At 43.1% G+C, this 20516-nt stretch overlaps 1 protein-coding gene across 2 annotated transcripts in view; it reads right to left on the reverse strand.

Annotated features, from left to right (window-relative positions):
- Nucleotides 1-868: 868 nt before the first annotated feature.
- PDCD2L (programmed cell death 2 like) overlaps nt 869-20516 on the reverse strand; it is a 60017-nt gene continuing 40369 nt past the window's right edge. For both annotated transcript variants that reach the window (XM_078671041.1, XM_078671042.1), the window contains exons 4-8: nt 19967-20036; nt 10180-10526; nt 3716-3829; nt 2881-3032; nt 869-1062 (exon numbers count right to left, since the gene is read on the reverse strand). In XM_078671041.1, coding sequence (XP_078527167.1) covers nt 932-1062; nt 2881-3032; nt 3716-3829; nt 10180-10526; nt 19967-20036 — 814 coding nt within the window. In that variant the 3' untranslated portion in view covers nt 869-931. The remainder of the gene's footprint in view (nt 1063-2880; nt 3033-3715; nt 3830-10179; nt 10527-19966; nt 20037-20516) is intronic.

A 20516-nucleotide genomic window follows, 5' to 3' on the forward strand; every position in this document is an offset into this window, starting at 1 on the left:
TTTTTCCCTCTGTGACCAGTTCATTCTCTCCCTGGGGATATTCAAGCAGGAGGTGTTGCAGCAAGTCTGGCATTTGGTACCAATGGGCCCTGTCACACCTTGCCAGGAGTCCCACCGAATTGACAATGTGCCATTGTAGATTAGATGAGTAGGGACCTGGAACCGGGTACCCGCGGGGAGCTATGATGTAATCTTCCCACATATCCTTCCCTCTGCCTGGTTCCCTCGAGGGGACATATATGTCGACTGGGTGGTAGGGACTGTGGAATTGAGCTGTGATAGCTGAGGAATGAGGTGTACCCTCAGTAGTGCAAGGCTTAAATTATGTATAAGGAAGTGGAGGAGAAGGAAGAGGAGGAGCGATAGGAGGGGTGGTAGAGGAGGGATAGAAGGCGCAAAGTGAATACGGCTGGTCCCCTGGTCTTTGCGCTTCCTTTTCGGGACCAGTTCTGGCGCCCAAACGAAGGCCTCCTCAAAGTCTGACTTTTTTTGCATTAAAAAGTGTCACCCTGATTTGGTGGCATCTTTGTGGTGGGACTGCTAGTTTGAGGATGGACGTAGAGGATATTTTGCCTGTAAGCGTTCAACAATTTGCTGTTCGGATCTGCCTACGGCCTGCGTGCCAGGGCACTCTGGACATCCTTGGATGCTTTCGGAGTGGTTGGTTTCGGCGCCAAACCATTTTTTTGCTCCTGGTGCTTTGACACCGATGGTGCTTGGGATTCAACTCTCTTCGCTGAGTGTGACCTCTCCCTCATGTGCTTTCTCCCATGCAACCCCGCCCCCACCCAGACAGCGTTGGCAAAGCCAATAGGTGAAGCATGGTGGTTTTGTCAATGCTTGTTTTAAAGTTATAATCTTGCAAATAGTAAGTAGTGACAAACAGACATCACTTTTATTTTATTTAAAAATAAATAATGGGTGAAGGACTTCATCGGAAGTACCGCTCATCAGGATCTTCTTGTATGAAGGGGAACTCCTCCAAAGGGGTGCTCTGACCGCTCGGCCAGCAGCTCTTCTCACAAGTGTACACTAGCACCGTTCCAAACTCCAACAAAAGGCCTGGAAAATAAAACATTGGCCATTATATAACATATAGCTGAATCCAGTGGCATGGCTCATTAAATGCAGATGGCCAGGTAATGCTAAACAAAGAAAAGTTGATATTGACAGATAACCTTGTTCTGGAATAAAAATCAGTGAAGGCAGCGGGAGTGAGTTAACATGACCAAACAAGTGTGCAATATGAATCTCTTAGAAAGTTACTTTCAACTAAAACACAATGAAGAGAAAACAGTAACAAGTAAAATGAAATACATATTTCGAAATAACAAAAGGAAGCTGGTTGTTGGGTAAAAGCTGGACAGAAGCCTAACCTCTTGCAAAACCCAGCCTCCTCTCACCAAGAGCAGCAGACTTCTAAGAAGGCACCAAAATAGCAATTTCCACTATGTCTACACTTTAGAGGAGTAACTTGCTATTTACATTGCTCTGAAGAAGACACTGACTTGCAAGTTTCACACTGTGAATAAAAAATAAAAAATCCACAGCCATGGGGGGCAAATCCCAAAGGTGACCGGCACAAGCGCAGTGCAGAGGGGCACCTAGACATGTGGAAAATACTAGGTAGTCCGTAGAAAAAAGCGCTGTTTCGGCATGTGACTCTGGACTCTGAGCCACCTTACAAGCTCGCCAATGGCCCTTTTTAAGCGCTGGATTTGGCCTACCTTTGTCCCTTACTATTCAGTCGGAGTCGACTCACAACTTTCATGCAGTGTAAAAACGAAGAAACCACTAGCAAAGCCAAACACTGAAATGAGTGTCTGATTTGCATGGGAGGCAGGTGGTAGGACCCAGGACAAACCTACACTGCACAGCACCTCTGCTGTTTCGTCACAGGGTTTGGTCATAGGCCAGTCCCTACGCCTAACTTCCACAGGGAAGAACCAAGGTTATATACAGCGGAGGCTGGGTAACCAAGTGGCATTGGTGGTGGGCCTGTCCTGTTGGCCATTAGCAGGAGAGGTTTAAAATTAAGTACATCCTAAAAAAACAACGAAATTCATAGAAAAAAACTGCTAAAAACGTAGTGAGGGTTGTACCTCAAAAGCGTAAAGCCAGTGAAATATATGCAAGTCTTATTGGTTTTCACGCAAAAGTTCTCTTGGGATAGATTAATTTGACCACATGTAGGATTGTATTTTTGGCATCTCGTGATAGGATTGTGAGGTTAAATAGTGCAGGTATTTTAATATCAACACTGAAGGAGATAAGACCTTCAGTTAACTTTTAAGGAGAAGAAGTCATAACATTGTATGCCACAAATTTGTAAGGCATTCTAATCTTTATATATCTACGTATTTCTAGGGCAAACATTTTGGGGTAAATAACCTCTAAACAAAATTTAATGTAAGTAATTTCTTAGGTCACAGGCCAGACATCAAACTCCTGATCGAAGTTTATCAAATTTGACCAAACTAGAAGGTAGATAAGTTCCTATCTGGGCAGAGGGCAAGGACGCAGAGATTTAGGGAAACACGGAAAAGGAAACAAGTGAACTTTTTCCACTCTCGGAATGTTTCCTATACTGGCAATCTGAAAGCCATAACTCAAGTACTGTGTAATCTATGCAAGTCTATGTCTCCATGGTTCTTATTTTTGGAGTTGCCGGACTTTTTCAGGACCTAGAAAAACCCAAGTAAGGTGTAACTTAAGTAATGATAGAGCACAGGTAAGAAAAAAAAATAAAACAACTAAAATTTCATCCCAGCAGGGAGAAACTAAAACCTGTCCCTTGAAGTACATTTGGAACAATATCTGACACACTGACATATTACAGAGACATTTAGTATTACATTAAAAAAGAGATTTCAAACATACTTTTATCTAGGTGTGTAAGGATGCTAATCAGGGCTGGCATTAGTTGAAACTCGTAGACTCTGCCACTTCCACATACACAGCATCTAGGTACCACGTCTGGAAAACTGGTGGGAGGGCTGGTTATAAATAAAGGCTGCCCCTTCCACGAGTACCTAAAAGCAACATCAAACGGTCATCTCAAAGATCTCAAAAAGGGAAACAACACTCGAAGGATAAGTTAAGATACAGTTGTCTATAAATGCAAGTACAGGTTGGGTTTTGAAGATGTTTAAATCAATTGCCCATTAGATCTGTTTCATTTACTTTACTTTGAACATGGCAAAAGTTTTGTGCAATATGACCTGGCGTGTGTAACCTGCTTGTGAATACCAGCAGTGCAGAATTGAAGTGATAGTAACCGGAAAGCACAGATTAATCAATGGCCATCCTCAAATCACAATCTGCCTTCCTGCCCAGGTTTTAAAATGAAAACCAGTCATACATTTTAGATTTTCTAAACAAACAATTAATAAATACATGCACAATGACAGTGATGGTTTATTTCCTCCACTTTTTCTTTATTTCGGCCATAAAGAAAGCGGAGTGAATTCCTGAATGACAGTGTGTGCGGTTCACTGGTAGTGGTTTACACATATTTTGTCTCCTGCATATATTCAAAACAACTAGGACGTTTAAAGGGCCATTTCGAGGAGTACTTTTCCAACAACAATAATGATAAAAACACACACAATGGCAAACAATGTTTTTTAGCAAGCCCAAATAAGTGTTTTCAGGTAACCAATTCAGTTTCATACCCTATCTAAAATGGCAATGTTTGCAAAAATGAGGGAGGTACCTAAGAATTTGCTCCTGGCAGACAGAAATTCGTTTCTTGAATTGATGAAAAACGAGATCTCTAGTTTTAATTTGACTCTTTTCATATTTTTCCTGTTCTCCTTTGGCAGAAAAACTAGAAGAAACAACCAACAATAATCATTATCAAAACCAGAGATGTTTGTAAATACAGAATATATGTGAATTATAAAACAGTAACAATACTCAACCTTAGCCGAACTTTATAATACCACTCCGAGGAGACACCTGATCCCCCACATGTTCCACTTTGTTCTGTTAATATGGGCAGGTGGGGCCTAGACATTAATTACTTGTGGATCCTAAAACCTTGTGGTGCATGTTTGTAATATGTATTTTTATAATAAGGTATACCTTTCTGGGAAACTTTAATGCAATATTTGCATGCCCATCAGTAAGTAAGTACAGTACACAGACACACTATAGAATGTAGAAGTTACACACATGCTTATGCTGATAGCATTATAATCTTTCAGGTGGGCTTTACAGTGGATTTCCCCCCAAATTATAAATCAGAACTAAAGTAGATACTCAAGGTATGTCCAAGCTGGTAGCGATACTCGAAAGGTAGTATGGGTAAAGAGATAGGACAAATTCAGCACAAGATGAAGAGAAACATGGCTACAGAAAAAAACCTGTTCATTCTCTTCACTTAAATGCCCATGCTTTTTTGAATCTATCCCCAATATAGTACCCATGGTGGGCAGCTCAATGGATACATATGCATGTGAATGCTAATGGCACCAGATCGTGCATGAACACATCAGCAATTCATTTGTTCATGATTGTTTTAATTAACATCGAGATGAGTTTGTAGTGGACCATTGTTCCAATATGTTCACTGGCACCAATGATGACAAATAACGCTCTTTCAACTTAAGGGAAGATGCTCAACGTCAGTCTTGCACATCAAAGATATATACCTAAGAAGCAAGAGTAATTGCTCTGGGGGCTTTGCTGGAGTGTGGCTCGAAGCCACTGAGGTGAGGGCGTGAAGCCCACTTGCCTGCTCATAACAAACTGTAACAGTGACCAATCCAGTTGGACCTGCGCTCCTTTTTAACAGTCTGGCAAACATAATCTTACTGAAAAGTGTCAAAGGGTAGTCCAGGTACTCTAGAGGAGACTGCTCTCTCTAGAGCAGATTCTAGCTCCAATCATCACATGAAGGTTCTATTGAGTACCTCTTCCCCCAAAGTGATCCGAGTCCAGGACAATGAAACTGGGTAAATCAGGGACTATTACCAATGGACATCTGCTACCACCAAGAAATAAACTTGGGGTTTGTCTTAAGCACCGCTTGGACTTCCTGGAGCATGTTGTTGTAATAAGGAACAGCACAGAAAACAGAATAGACACTAAACATCCATTTAATGCTAAGCAGCTTCCCAACAGACCTTTCCCATGGATGAAAAATCTTGATTGTCAGAATGGAAAACAACAACATTCATCAGTGAAACTGGAATTCTCACCAGTGCTTTTCATAAAACATTGTATTACATCATGCAAGCATATTGAATGTCCTCGAAACACCTTCTCTGAGAAGACACAGCACAGTGAAAAGTATATTAGAAAGATTCAATATACAACAAAGAGTCCACAAATATTTCTTGACATCGGATAGGCAATCTCGCCCACTTGCAGGCAAAGGTTCTCTACATAAAGATCTTGGGTCTCAAAGGTGAGATATTCAATCTGTCATTCATGCAGCAGAGTATCTGTTAGAAAGCAGACATGAACTACTTGTTTTCTCTTGTGGAAAAAGAGTAGTGGAATTCCAGCGTTACGCAATACTTTCCAATAGGCACAATTGTGGGAGTACAATAGGAATCTTGGTGTCTGCTTCAACAGTCTGTGACCTGCCACATGCCTTCACTTGATTGTAAAGAGCACACTTCCATAGGACATAACCCTCCAACAAAGAACGTTCTTGTTAACTAGAAATATGGTTCATTTCACTATATCATCCATCTTCCACTCCTTTAACTCCTAGGACAAGGATAGTCAGAATGTGTGTCAGCCTGGACAAATAAAAAAAAACTAGGAAGGTACCTTAACAAAAAAAATACAGGCAAGAATGTAGATAGGGAAAACTAGACAGACTATAAATATTTAGTTAATATTAAGTTGTCAGAGGTCAATCAATCAATCATATAATTTGTAAAGCGCACTACTCACCCGTGAGGGTCTCAAGGTGCCGGGGTGGGGAATGCTGCTACTGCTCGAAAAGCCAGGTCTTGAGGACTTTTCTGAAGGTCAGCAGGTCTTGGGTCTGCCATAGGTGGATGGGGAGGGTGTTCCAGGTCTGCCGCCGGAGGTCGCTCTTCAGAAGCAGGGGGAGAGGTCAGCGGAGCGGAGCTGGCGGGTGGGGGTGTAGAAACTGAGCCGTCTGTTGAGGTACGTTGGTCCGGTGTTGTGGAGTGCCTTGTGTGCGTGGGTGAGGAGCTTGAAGGTTATCCTCTTGTTGACTGGGAGCCAGTGCAGGTCTCTCAGGTGGGGTGTGATGTGGCTGCGGTGAGGCATGTCAAGGATCAGGCGTGCAGAGGCGTTCTGGATGCGTTGGAGCCATCTCAGGAGTTTGGCCGAGGCTCCTGCGTAGAGGGTGTTTCCGTAGTCCAACCTACTGCTGACAAGGGCTTGGGTGACCGTTCTTCTCGTTTCAGTGGGGATCCACGTGTAGATCCTGCGGAGCATGCGGAGGGTGTTGAAGCAGGAGGAGGAGACAGCGTTGACCTGTTTAGTCATGGAGAGGTTGGAGTCGAGGATGACCCCCTAGGTTGCATGCGTGGTCGGTGGGTGTTCCCGGTTCCCAGTGCAGTCGGCCACCAGAAGTCGTCCCAGGCCGAAGGGGTGGATCCGAGGATGAGGACCTCCATCTTGTCCAAGTTCAGCTTCAGTTGGCTGTTCCTCATCCATTGAGCGACGGCCTTCAGTCCTTCATGAAGGTTGGTTTTGGCGGTATGGGGGTCCTTGGTGAGGGAGAGGATCAGCTGGGTGTCATCGGCGTAGGAGATGATGTTGAGGTCGTGCCGAAGGGCGACGTAGGTGAGCGGTGCCATGTAGATGTTAAACAGAGTTGGGCTGAGGGATGAGCCCTGGGGTACGCTGCAGATGATCTTGGATGGCTTCAGAGCGAAAGGGGGGAAGGCGGACACTCTGTGTTCTGCCGGAGAGGAAGGATGTGATCCATTCCAGGACCTTCTCTTGGATCTGGGCGTTGCGGAGGCGTGTTCGTAGTGTGTGGTGGCAGACTGTGTCGAAGGCGGCTGACAGGTCAAGGAGGATGAGGGCCACCGTTTCTCAGTTGTCCAGCTGGGACCTGATGTCATCGGTGGCGGCGATGAAGGCAGTCTCGGTGCTGTGGTTGCTGCGGAACCCGGACTGGGAAGGGTCCAGGATGTTGTTCTCCTCGAGGTAGCGGGTCAGTTGTTCTTTGACGGTCTTCTCGATGACCTTTGCCGGGACGGGGGCAGGGAGATGGGCCGGAAGTTCTTGAGGTCCTTGGGGTCTGCCTTGGGTTTCTTGAGTAAGGCGTTGATCTCGGAGTGCTTCCAGCTCTCCGGGAAGGTTGCTGTCTCGAAGGAGATCCGCCTTTTGGCGGATCTGATTTCGGCAGGTTTGTTTGGAGGCCTGGAGGTCTTCAGTGAACCAGCTGGCTTTCTTGTTGGTGTGACTGTTGGAGGGTTCCTTGATCGGGCGAGGGTATTGACGCAGTCGTTGATCCACTGTCTGAAGTTGCGGGCGGCGGTGTCGGGGGTCGGTGGGTGGGCTCTGGGCGAGGGTGGTGGTTAGCTGGTCTTCGGTGACTTTGCTCCAGCAGCGGCGAGGCATCTGTTGGGTGCTGTGGTGCGTGGTGGGTTTCTTGAAGGTGAAGTGGATGTAGTGATGGTCGGTCCAGTGGAGTTTGGTGGTGTGGTTGAAGGAGACGTGGGGGCTTGCGGAGAAGATGGGGTCAAGCGTGTGACGGGCGGAGTGGGTGGGTGTTGTGACGAGTTGTCTGAGTCCGAGGTTGGCTAGGTTGTCGAACAGGGTGGTGTAGTTGGTGTCGTCGTTGTTCTCGAGGTGGAAGTTCAGGTCACCAAGGAGGATGTAGTCCGTGAAGGCGAGGGCGTGTGTGCTGACGAAGTCGGCGATGGAGTCGCTAAACTGTGGTCGGGGTCTGTAGAGGAGGGTTTCTCCGAGGGTGGTGTTGGGGTCGGTGTGGATCTGGAAGTGCAGGTGTTGGTCGAGACTCTGAGAGTGTTCCTGTGGAAGATGGTGATTCCTCCTCCTGCTCCGTTGGTGCAGTCCCTGCGGGTGATCTTGTAGCCTTCCGGGATGGCTATGGCTATGTCGGGTGCCGAGGCGGGGTTCATCCAGGTCTCTGTCAGGAAGGCGACGTCTGGGGAGGTTGAGTTGAGTAGATCCCAGAGTTTAACGGCGTGTTTGCGGGCGGAGCTGGTGTTGAGAAGGATGGATCTGAGGTGCTTGTGAAGCTGCAGTTCCACCCAGTGAAAGCTCTGTGGGTGTGCTTCGGGCGGCCAGGAAACAGGTGTGTGATCGTCCGGTGTTGAGTGCGAGGAGGGTTCTGGCATCGTAGCAGTGTTAGGGCGTCGAGGCGTTTGCGGGGTCCAGGGGTCCTGGCGCGGTCCAGGTACGGACGGGCGCAGATGGCTTGCCTTTGGGGCGCCAGCGTAGTGCCCGTGGCGCGTGTCCGCTGCGCGGCCTCCATATGAGGAGATGTGGTAGGGAGGAGCAGCTGGGAGGCGGAAGCGGGCAGCGAATGGGATTGCAGAGGGGCGGGCCGCAGGGATGCAATGGCGGGAAAAACGGGCAGGCAGCGGGAGAACTGGGCACAGGATGGAAAAACAAGTTTAGCCCAGAAAACAAGTACAGGCACAGAGGAATAAAAACAAGTCTGGGCAAGAAAACAAGTACAGGCACAGAGGAATAAAAACAAGTCTGGGCAAGAAAGCAAGTACAGGCACAGAGGAATAAAAACAAGTCTGGGCAAGAAAGCAAGTACAGGCATAGAGGAATAAAAACAAGTCCGGGCAAGAAAGCAAGTTAGGCACAGGGGAAAAATACAAGATTAGGCAAAAACAATGCAGGCAAAAACAATGCAGGCAGAGCCATGCAGCAGCATGGGGAGCGACCTGCCTGCGAGCAGGGTCAGAGGTCGCTCTGTAAATATTAACTAAATATAAATATTTCGTTAATATTAAGTTGTCAGGAGGTGACAGATATGGGTCACCCGTGGCACATGGATGGCATCAATGGAAAATTTCTGGCATTGGCATACTGCAAGTATTTCTTTGCTTAAGATAATTATAGGCATTTTGAGGGGAAGGGGCCAATTTCTGGGGAGTGCCAGGCTGCATTCCCTGGGCACAGCAATGGCTTTTGAGTCAATTTGTGCTTTAAAATGCATTATTTGACCCCATGTTTCTCAAAGTCTTCTTGGGGAATAACATACTCAAAACTTCCTTCTCTTACTGAAATTTGTGCTAGTATCGCCGACCACTCTCAAAGATCACCAGCCGCCACTGCTGTGCGGCATTTTATACAGCTGACTTCCTGGTCTTATTTACCATGGCTTATCTTTCACAACCCCTTCTACATTAGCAGATACAATCCTGATTTCTTCTCCACATACATCATTTCTCCTGCTATTGAATTACATGCCCTAATGATTTTTGACCAGTCATGTCACTATTAACACCTACCCCTTTGTTTAGTTTTAGCGACTTCCTCAGAACACCAACATGGCTAAAGGCACTCCATTGCCTAGTCCTAAATGGATCCAACTTCTTAATCCAGTCTTTTAGTTCCACAGTACCTACCATCCCAACATGTTTATCTTTAATAAGGTGCAGAAACCTGCTGTTCTTCCTTGTGCAACCTCTGTAAGTTATTAACCATACAGTATTAAATATACTCCTTCCCAGCTTAACCATTGCTCAGTGCTGGCATACTGCTTTTTCCAAAACCGGAATGTCACCCTTGTGCATGCATGGAAAAGACTTGTTAGTACACGGTACAAGGTTTGTTCTGCAGCTCAGACCTATGGGACAAGTTCATAATCAATTCATTTGGTCCTTATACACATTATGAGTTCAAGTTAACAGATACAACCCTGGTATAGCACACATAACACACATATATATATATTTATGGCAGAAATAACCCTTGAAGACTATAATAAAGGAAATTGGACTTATCTGTGGTCCGCACTCGTTTTTTTGAAGAAGTGGTGACGAGAGTTGGAAACACACGTATATATATATATATATATATATGTACACACACACACACACACGATTGTACATTACTTTGGTGACCACCTCTACCTCAACTTTACTGAAACGTTGTATTAGTTGCCTCGAACCAAAATCCCTGACCATCACTATGACCCCACATCAGACCTGGTTTACAGGCTGTAATATGCAATAATACACAGTTTCCCACCTTTCTGACACCAGCTGTTCCACATCCACTCCCTCCCTTTGCTGATATTCCTTCAGAAGCTTCTGTGCATGATTGACATCTACGCAGCCAGTGTAGTCCTCCTCATCCACAACGCTGATGTGATGAGATGGCAGCACAATACATGAGAGGGGAAGTACCAGCCCTTTTCCTGCCTCGCTCAGGGACAGATTTTGGAAATTGTCTGTGCACTCTGCCTCTGAAGTGGAGACTCTTGTTGCATCTGTGGTCAGCAGGTGCCGCGCCGAGTCGCCTTGGGCCTCCGCTTCATCATTTATCCCCCAATCGTCTGCTTCCTCACACCAGTCCCTGGCTGAAGAAATCTCCTTCTATTTAATGGGAAAAAGACCAATTGAGAAATGAAGTACACACAGCCTGAAAACCTAATTTGACCTCACAAAATCTGTCTACAATACAACGGAGTCTGCTACTCTGCTTATGAGGGAGGAAAACTGTTTTATTTCCACATTGCCACAATTGCAGCATCTAACAATATCTTAAAAGCCTAACAAAAGAAGCATTAACAAAGCCAGTAGCTGTTCCCTTCTGTGAGATCTATTGGCTTTGTCAAAGTTTCTTTTTACGTGTTGCACAGCAGCACAGGCTGCTGTGCAACATAGCTTAAAGGAAAGAAGAAAAAAAGCGATATGAAGTGGCCAACGTTTACTGCGTGATAACAATTTGCACCACTGTGGGGGTGGAACCGTATTTGGATAGGATAGTCAACACTCAGGACCAGATCCTACTCCCTCAGTTTAGATTTGGTTTTATTCATTGTTATTTATGCTTCCCGCTCGGGCAGTTTGATCGGTCTTCCATTATGATGTGCCCATGCCTTGTTGCATTTTACTTTCTTTTGTAAATTTTATGTTGCATATGCAAAAAGATTCGTATTTCCAATACTGAGAAGATATGGCTTTGTCACATGCATGTCCGCACTACAATTTCTACAGTATCTTGGCTCACCCCTTGTGTGCCCCAGCGTCTGCTCTTTTTTCAAATATGCACTTTGACATAGGAAAAACATGCTGTTTTAACCTTTTTAATGTTAATTTTTCTTACGCTAATATGACTTAATGGCCACACTACTGTTTGGTTGTTTTTATATATTATATCTAGTTATTATTTGTATGTTTTTATTGCTTTCATGATTTTTTTAAATAATCGAGAACTGCGTTGTAGCGTTTTCTTCTTTAAGCCAATTTGCACTGCAGCCCGCACTGCTGTGCAATATGTCTAAAAAACATTAAACAAATAGCACTACCATCAGCTGCAGCTATTTGCCCTTGTTGAAGGTTTTTGGAGTAGTGGGTGGGAGGGGTGCTGGGGGCATGGGGAACCATGGAAGGGGGAACAGCAATACAACAGACATAGGGAGGCAGGTGGAGGGGAGCAATACAAGAGGTGTGGGGAAGGAGGGAGGAAGCAGCAAACAATGGAGGGCGAGGGAAGTATGGGGGCAAGCAACACAAGGAAATGTTGGGGGAGGAGAGAGTGAGCAACAACACTACAGAGAGGAGGAGGTGAGAGGAGGGAGGGACTGGAGACACATGCACTCTGGAGATATATTATATGGATTTATTTCTTACTTTCCTTAAACTTTTATTTTTAGTTGCATTGAACTTCTACAGCAATAACTGTCACAGCAGGGGCACTTCAAAGCTGCGGTAGGCTCGTCTTAACCACACAAACACACAAGTACACAAAATGTGTCCTGGCAGAAATCCAATGGAATAAATATGAGAGCGTCAGTAATAAACCCCATTGTTCAGAACCTGACAATACAAAAAGCATTTCTTCATGTCGAGATCAATTTCACTTTAGTAGAACAATATATATGAAAGATAAATGAAGATAAAAATCACTTAAGATCAACACTTTCCTGGGTCAAAAAAATGAGTACTACCAATACACCTGTTATTTGCAGGGCTGTGAAAGGTAAAACTGGCAGTTTTTATTATTAGGAAAGGCAATGGGTATTTGTTGGACTTCATGTTAGTCCCAAGTAGCAAAGTGGCATTTTCTCCTGAAGGAACCAGTACTTTCTCTGCACCTCAAACTTGAGAATGACACCCTCTGTCTGTTACATACAGTTAAGAAGACAGCGTATGGTGGAATGAAGACCCCCATGTCCACGCATGTGATCTGTCAATAGATGTTGTCTATCATAATTACCAAAGTCACAAAAAAAGCCCCTTTGGATTGATACACACTTATCACACCATTCGTACACAATTCGTACACAAACCGCCTCTCGCCATTAGGATGCCAATGGACACAGGGGATGCAATCAAAAAGATAAATCTAAAAGAATACAAATCTAAAATAATACAAATGTATTCATTAAAAAAGCACTATACATATCATGATACATTAAAATAACTAACGTGGACAGAATAGTAGAATTCAGACCATGTAGTCTACAACACAGTATAATCTCCGTTTTAAAAAAACACATTTGTGTACAAAACTCATTGATACACCCATATTTTTGGGAACATAAAAAGGAAAAACGAATTCCTATTTCCAAAAGAAAACCAGTGAATCATACATGGATCAATTGTGACAGCAGTAAATAGTTTGTAAAAAATGCTGAAATTTGAAACAATGGTCACCCCAGATTTAACACAGTTTTCTATCATAATTAAGAGTGACTGGGCAGTCCAGCCCTGCATCGGCTCTCTCCTTTATTCATTGCCTTAAAGATGAAAACAAAGGAAATGCATAGTGCAGGACGGCAGCACCCACCCAAGACACAAAAACACAAACACAACAGTACAAGAAATAGCAGAATGTGGGAGAAGAACAAAAACTGCTGCTTCTTAATTGCAGAAGCTTGAGCAGTATTTAGGAAGCAGTATTGCTGCTGACAAGTACATTTATTAGGGTGGGTGTACAACCATCATGTATAAATGGTAGATGCTGTGCCAGCTCCCTGGGAGTAAAGAGAGAGCAGCAACCCAATGGAGGGTGAAAGGGTGCAAGCAACAAGAAAGAGGTATGGGGGAAGAGGGAGCAGCAATACAACAGAGCGGGGAGTAGGGTGGGAGCAAGAGCACAGACAGTGGGAAGAGAGATGAACTGAAGATACATGCACTCTTATCCAGCACATGTAAAAAAAAGTACCCACAGGAGCCTGCGGCCAGTGAAGGACACTGGCAACAGACAGGAAGCTGTACTAGGTCCATGCTCCACAGCAAAAGCCAACACTGAAGCACTGTGAGGAAACAGAAAGGAGCAGGAGGTGCTGGCCAATCAGAATCAAGGAATTGAGAGTAGAGTGGATGCCAACCAACGCTAAGTAATGGTCTGGCTCTAAGCCGGTGATCAGCTTTTTTACACTTTTTTTTTTTAACAACAGACTTCACTGACAGCGCATGAGTGCTGTTAGGCGAAACCTTACAAACAACAATGGTGCAAAAATAGTTTAAAGCCAACTTATTTTCTTCAAAAAAAATAACTGACACCACCCATTAATCTTAGGAAATGTCCAATCTTGATCCAAACCTCGATTGTAAATCTGTTTTGAGTAAATAACTTCTGGAGATCATAACTCTTAAGTCATAATGCCCAATAAACTTAAATTCTTGTAGTTCAAAACGTTTTTGAATACTTAAACAGACCACTCCAAGAAAGAAATTGCAACAAAAACCGGACCATACTGTAGACATTCCACACCTAATATTCAATCCTCAGCCTCCATACTTGTGTAAAACCATAGCTTTCCATTTTCTAGGTGGTATTTTTGTTTAGAAAATGCTCCTGCCCTCCCTTAATATTTCAGGAGTAAGTAGTGATACATTTAGCACCACAGGCTAAATAAGCCTTTGGTGCTAGAACTGCATGCAATATCATAGAGACGTTATCTACCCATGAAGTATTGTTTATGGGCTAACTCTCTGTGCGTGGAATGTCTTTATTGCAATATCTCAGGTTCAACAAAAATAAGAGCAGCAGATTCTGATCTATTCACTAACTGATCACCTGTGATGTAATATGCATTAAAGGAAATTTGATTCATTGGAAGGTACAGAATATATTCGTCTAAAAATGGGGAAATGCTGGAAGGATTTGCATTATTCCCAGGAATAATGTATATGCAGTAAAGTGCAGTTGATGGTTGCTTAGAAGAGGCTAATTCCAACTGAACTGGTTGAAAGCGATAACCAAATATGGCTCTTGACCATTAATATTACCTATCTCACATATGTTATTATGGTTGAAAAAGTAACCACATAAAAATATTTTTTACGAATAATTTTTAAACCTTTCACCAAATGTATGTATGCATGTATAGGTCTGTAGTGTTTGAGCTATTAAGAAAACAAACAAGCACTGGTAAAGCAAATAGGTCTTGCGTTTTGGTGGTGCTGCACCACATCAGCAAAAGATTCTGTGCAGCATGTCCAAAAGACAAAAAGAAAAAAAAAGAAATGGTAAATTGATGCAATGATGTGGCCACATGATTTTGTAAATTATGCCGGCAAAATGTTTTACATTTACTGATCAGTACTGAATCAGTAATTTAAAAAAATTACGCTCAAGTAAGCTAAAGCAAAGGGCCGGAAGCAATTTGCTTCCTGGCCTTCCTATAAAACACGAAATATTAAATAAAGACTGCAAAGGGGCAGAAGGGTAGCAAAAGGGGAGGGTTATAAAACAAAAATAAAGTTGGGACGAGAGGAAAGCAGCACACGAGGAAGAAAGCAGCACAGGGAGCTACAGGGGTTGTATGACATTACCACGCCTTCCTTCACCACGCACGTCTTTACATCGCACATTTCACAACGCATACCACTACCATGCATTTACATTTATTCACATTACAAAAACCTTTACCACGCATACTTTTACCACGCTTACTGCCTCTGAAAAAAATCTATCACAGTGTAACACTGCCTACTGTTGAACAGTTTACATTAACTCAATACATTTTGTATTCCATTTGTCGTTTACACATTTGCTAGTAATTGAACATGTTCTATTTTTGGGGAGACCACCCCCCCACCCCCCCAAGTCCCCTTTTTTAATAATCGCTGTAAAGACTTGCATGCCAGCAGTCTTTACGATCTAAAAAATGGGTGGAAAATGTACTACGAACTAAAATCTTCGGAGTAAAGAAACATGAAGTACAGGCTTTAAGGGGAGGGAGGGAGAGAGAGAGAGCGATAGAGAGAGAGAGAGAGAGAGAGAGAGAGAGAGAGAAAGAGAGAGAGAGAGAGAGTGTGTGTGTGAGTGTTCCGGTGAGGTGGAGTAAAGCATATGAGGGAGAGAGCTGGAAAATACATGCATGCTTAACCAAAATGAACCACTAAGTTCAAAAAAAGTGAGCATTGGAAGGCTGCATGTCATTCAATCAAAAGGAATGTAAAGCAGCCGTGCTTCAGGGGAGGGACAAACACAAGAAGAGGAAAGAAACTACTGAATAAGAAGCAAGTAAACAATAGTGAAAATAAAGTCAACCAATGGGAAGCAATGGGCAGGCTCCAAGCCCACTGTAAGTTCACAATAGGTACTTTGAAACCAGCCATTTGGTATGCGAGAACTACACATGAAGACATCACAATAATAAGTGTATGTGTACATTGGAGGCCATTTACCGGCAAGAAGAATTGTACATCAGAAGGGTGCTTTATACCATCCTGGGTTATATGGCATGGCATGGTTAAGAGGCTCAAAACAGTGTTGAAAGTGACCATACAGATTGCCAGGAGTAGAAGTACTTGAAAAGAATGGGGGGATGAGTTCAATTTTTAAGGGGTAAGAATGCCAATACCATGGTATCCCCTGCTTGGGTAAACAATAAGGATGCAAGTGTTGATGTGAAAGTGAAGGATTTTTGAAAATTGGAGGGAATACAATAAAGAAGATATGTGAGAGAAAGGTGTGGTACCATATTATAAAGGCTGTTAAAAAAACATGGTGTTTGTGGGAGATTTGATTAAAATCAAACATCCAGGGTACAGTAATCAGGGAAGCAATTTCTCTGCGCAATTAGTGATCAAATTGTTTGCCAATTCAGTGCAAACCGAGGACTCAATCAAATGGACTTTAAATAAGATGGTGCTAGAGAAAAATGAAGATAGTGTTAAGTGGAAAAAAACTAATAAGTTATGATGGGAACGTCTGTGGCAAGGAGTTGTTCTGGTAGAAGGAATGACAGGAGAGGGAAGCTATACAGATATTTACCATCCAAATTGTGGGTGATGTACATTTGTATATTTATTTCTGCTATTTGTTTAGTACCCATTCTGTAGCTTTAACGTTATGAAGATATAAACTTTGTTTCGGTAAGAAGGAAAGTGGGTAGTATTTTGCATGCAAGCAGCTTGATGTAAGCGTCAGAAAACAAAGTAGACATTTGATGATGCAATGGAACAAGTGAAGAGTATTTTTTGCAAAGACAGTTAACAGGGAGCCTGCCCAGAAAGTTCCTTGCTGGCCGAGGTGCCACCTCTATGAATAAACTTTGATACTTGCGCCTGCTGTGTTTACTCATTCATTTTGGAGGTCTACAACTTCATTATCAACCCACTCCATAATTATTTTTTGCTCATTGTGCCATCACGAAAAGAGGCAATGCATATGCATTTTTTTTTTAATTGAGGAATATAGATAATTTAAATCTAATATATTATAAAGTTATAATATAAATAAATAATCCAGAGACAACTCGAAAGACGAGAATTATTAAATATTACAACACCATCAAACATGCGTAGGTATCTAATCAGAACAATTCAGTTATCAAGAGAGAAAATTAAACAAGTCGATTAAGGCACATTGAGGCATATGTATGAAACCATTTTCCCGTTCGCAAACGGCCCGATTCTCAGAATCGGCCTGTTTGCGAACGGGAAAAAGCCTTTTGGGATGTATCATCCCAAAAGGCCCTTGCACAATAGGGAGTCGCAAAATTGCGGTTCCCTATGCTGCGAATGCATTTAAGGAATCGCAAATTGCGATTCCTTAAATGTAAAATCACACAACTTGGGTGCTTCCAGAATTGCATTTAAGGAACCGCCAATTGCGATTCCTTAAATGCAATTCTGGAAGCACCCAAGTTGTGTGATTTTACCTTTAGAAATCGCAAATTACCACCAACTTCAAGTTGGTGGTAATTTGCGATTTCTTTGAAAAATGCACTTTTTAGCATTTTTCAAAGTGCCATGTGGCGCACATACATGCCCTTAGGGCATGTATGTGCGCCACATGTTTATTTCAGGGGTGCAACAGGGTGCCCTTTTGACACCCTTGCAACCTTGAAATTGCATTCGCAATTTGCGAGTACCTAATGGATACTCTCAAATTGTGAATGTCATCCCATCCATTCCTATGGCCTTCAGGCCCATAGGAATGAATAGGAAAGTATTCCTTAATTGCGAATAGCAAATTTGCGAATCACAATTTAGGAATACGTAGGAATCGCAATTAATATTGCGAATCCTACATACATTGCCTTTTGTGAGTCCTTAATAGCAAATCCCTAAAATTCGCTATTAAGAACTCGCAAAACGCAGTTATGATACATATGCCCCATGATGTCTGCATTCCTTCATATTTCCTAATTACAACCGGGTGTGAGATCCAAGGTGTCCAAACTCCTCGGTTCCCACATTTGTCTTAACTTACGAAGACTAGAATTCTCTGTTCTCAAAGCAGTTCCTCTTGCTGTTGCGCTTACCAATCAGATCTGAGAGGGTATTGCCTCCTATATTCTCCACTAGGCTGCGTATGTTTCCATCAGCATAAGTTAGTTGTGCCAGAGGTGAAGAGTGTATCACAAAAGGTTTCAGGCCATCCTTTGGCTAGCGCAGATTTAGCATAGCTTTCCATTCTCCCCAATAAAACACAAGCTTGCCTTATCCATCGAATTGGAAATTTGAATAACCTTTCTGTGCTCCCTCCTTTCCCATCTTCCAGCATCATGGCAAAGGAAACCCTTTTTTATTTAAATATATTATGGTAGCATATGAAGGTAGCATGTGCCCCCAAATTCATGATGCACTTATACACAAGTCGAAAGGATATTTACATTTTAAGTTAGTTCCACCTCTCATCCCCTCCCTTCTTAATGGTTAGGAAGTAATTCTTAATTGGAATTCCTGCTTCTGCTCCATCGTCTGTATATCTTTCTTTTCTTCTATTATATTCCCTGTCAGAGCCCTCATTGCGTACCCTTCTGTGTGGGAGAGCTTTCTTTGATTATTTTTTTTAATCCAATTTTAGTCTGTACAAAAATGGGGGGGATTGGATAACCAACCACAGGACTGAAGCATAACGTTGTAAACTCCTGACAAAATTGTTTCCCTTGTCACTTTTTGTTATGTTGCTGTGCTTTTTTCCCCCCAGTCCTCTCCATTGATGGGTACGTCTCGAACCTCCAGTACCTCACAGGGACGGTACATACTTCTCTGTGCCCAGCTCCATAGTAGGCTTCTGTCAAGGTTGTGTCACTGACTCAGTAGAATGACCCCCACCAAGTCCCTCAAGATTCCTTCTTTCTTCTTTCTTGTTGTCCCCTCATCTGAAGGCTCAGCAGACTCGCATCTGCTAGTCAACATATTTTGGCCTTCTTTGAGTAAACACTAGTAGGTGTATTGCTCTTCTGGACACTCTTTGGCATGCCAGTTATAAACAATTCTTGGATTCCACCCATCATTTATTTGTTTTGCTCAGTGAGTCTTTTCGTACGTGACACTCAGTGAGACACCTGTATGCACAGATAATAGTCCTGTAGCTCGCTGTGCCATCTGGACTCTAGCTGTACTTCATTGAGGAGGCCCAATGTGGATTAAAATGGTCTAGGGTTCCCCTGCAGGGGATAGGTGGCCCGGCAGTTCTGGATGGACTCCCCTTCTTGTGTGATGACTAAACAAATTACCATATGAAAATACCTGATTCGATCAATTCAATCTATCTGTCATGTACCCCGGTTTCATCAATTTGCCTTGCTTGGTAACAACCCTAGCCTCTCACTTCCTTAAGTGCTGGCATGAAGCAAAACTTTGTTTCCTTAGTCAATTTTTTAGAGACGTATTACTTTTATCCTTTCAAAATATCAGCAAGGAATATAGGCTCCCCAAAATTGGATTTTCTGCTATTTACAATTAAGGGAATTTTTATTCCGACTTCCCGCTAATGAAACAAGTATGATTAGCAATCAATTTTTGCAGTGTTTTGGTAAAATAGCGAAACGGTGCTTTATATAAACTTTTTACCCTATCTTGAGGCACCAGAGGAATACGACCTATAAATCTGAGGTAATGGCTGCCATGTGGTCCCGTAGCTTACATTGTAATTTTTCAACTTCAGAGATGCGGCATACCAGCCTGCTTGCCCAGATCACTCTCAATGTTTCTAGGCTTAAGGCTCACTCCTATATGATTTATATTACACACCACCTGAGCTGTATAAATGGGGCTTATGGAAACTATCACATGGCAGCACTGATTTTCTTAACAGCCACACAGAAGAAAGGGGTCAGGGAACTTCTGAGCTTCTACAATGATACAACAATGGAAGGCTTCGGAGGATGCAGGCAAGAAGCGCAAGTAAGATGGATTGACAGGTGAGCTGGTGATCGGGCCCTGAGGTGTGATTTCACAAGAAAGGAAACTAAGCCTTTGGCACCTTCTGAAAATCAGCAAATACTTTAGCTCATATTATTTCATACCCAGCTCCAGTTTTCAGATGTTTTAAAAATACAAGCAAAACACTAACATTGTTCAACATCTATAGCAGATCCCAAGATGTTTGGAGGTTTTACCTGTAGGTCACTGAATTCCTGCTTTTTTCCAACTTGTGGGTCTAAATACTGAGAGCGTAACACCTTCCACCTGTATAAATAAAGATACACAGGGAGACTTAGGGATCAGGTTGCAATGTCTATTCTGTAGCACTGCTTCACTTCATCATCTTTACCACATGCACCATAAACTACAATGCTCTTGCCTTGAGGAATTATTAGCATCCCTGTGTTGGGTTCATCCACGTTGTGTTTTGGTAAGCTTTGGGGTGAGGCAGATTCTCAGTCCCTGGGAATCACGGGCTTCATCAACAAGCTATCATTGCCCCTTGCAAAAATGTTAAAGTACATTTTTCTTCATTCCCATGCTTATTTTCCCCAAATGAAGGCAGCACAGTGTAGCCACTCTGCTAAGGACTTTGACAACTTTTACCTGTCATTTGTGAAATCCTATTGTGGACAATACTCATACTTACCGCAGGCTTTGGGTGAGCACACTGATTTTCACTGGTTGGCTTTCTGGTCAATCGCATTTGCTTGCTTCTTATTCAATGCTTCTCTTTCCATTTCT

The sequence above is a fragment of the Lissotriton helveticus genome, chromosome 12, assembly GCF_964261635.1.
Source record: "Lissotriton helveticus chromosome 12, aLisHel1.1, whole genome shotgun sequence".
In the NCBI taxonomy this organism is placed as follows: Eukaryota; Metazoa; Chordata; class Amphibia; order Caudata; family Salamandridae; genus Lissotriton; species Lissotriton helveticus.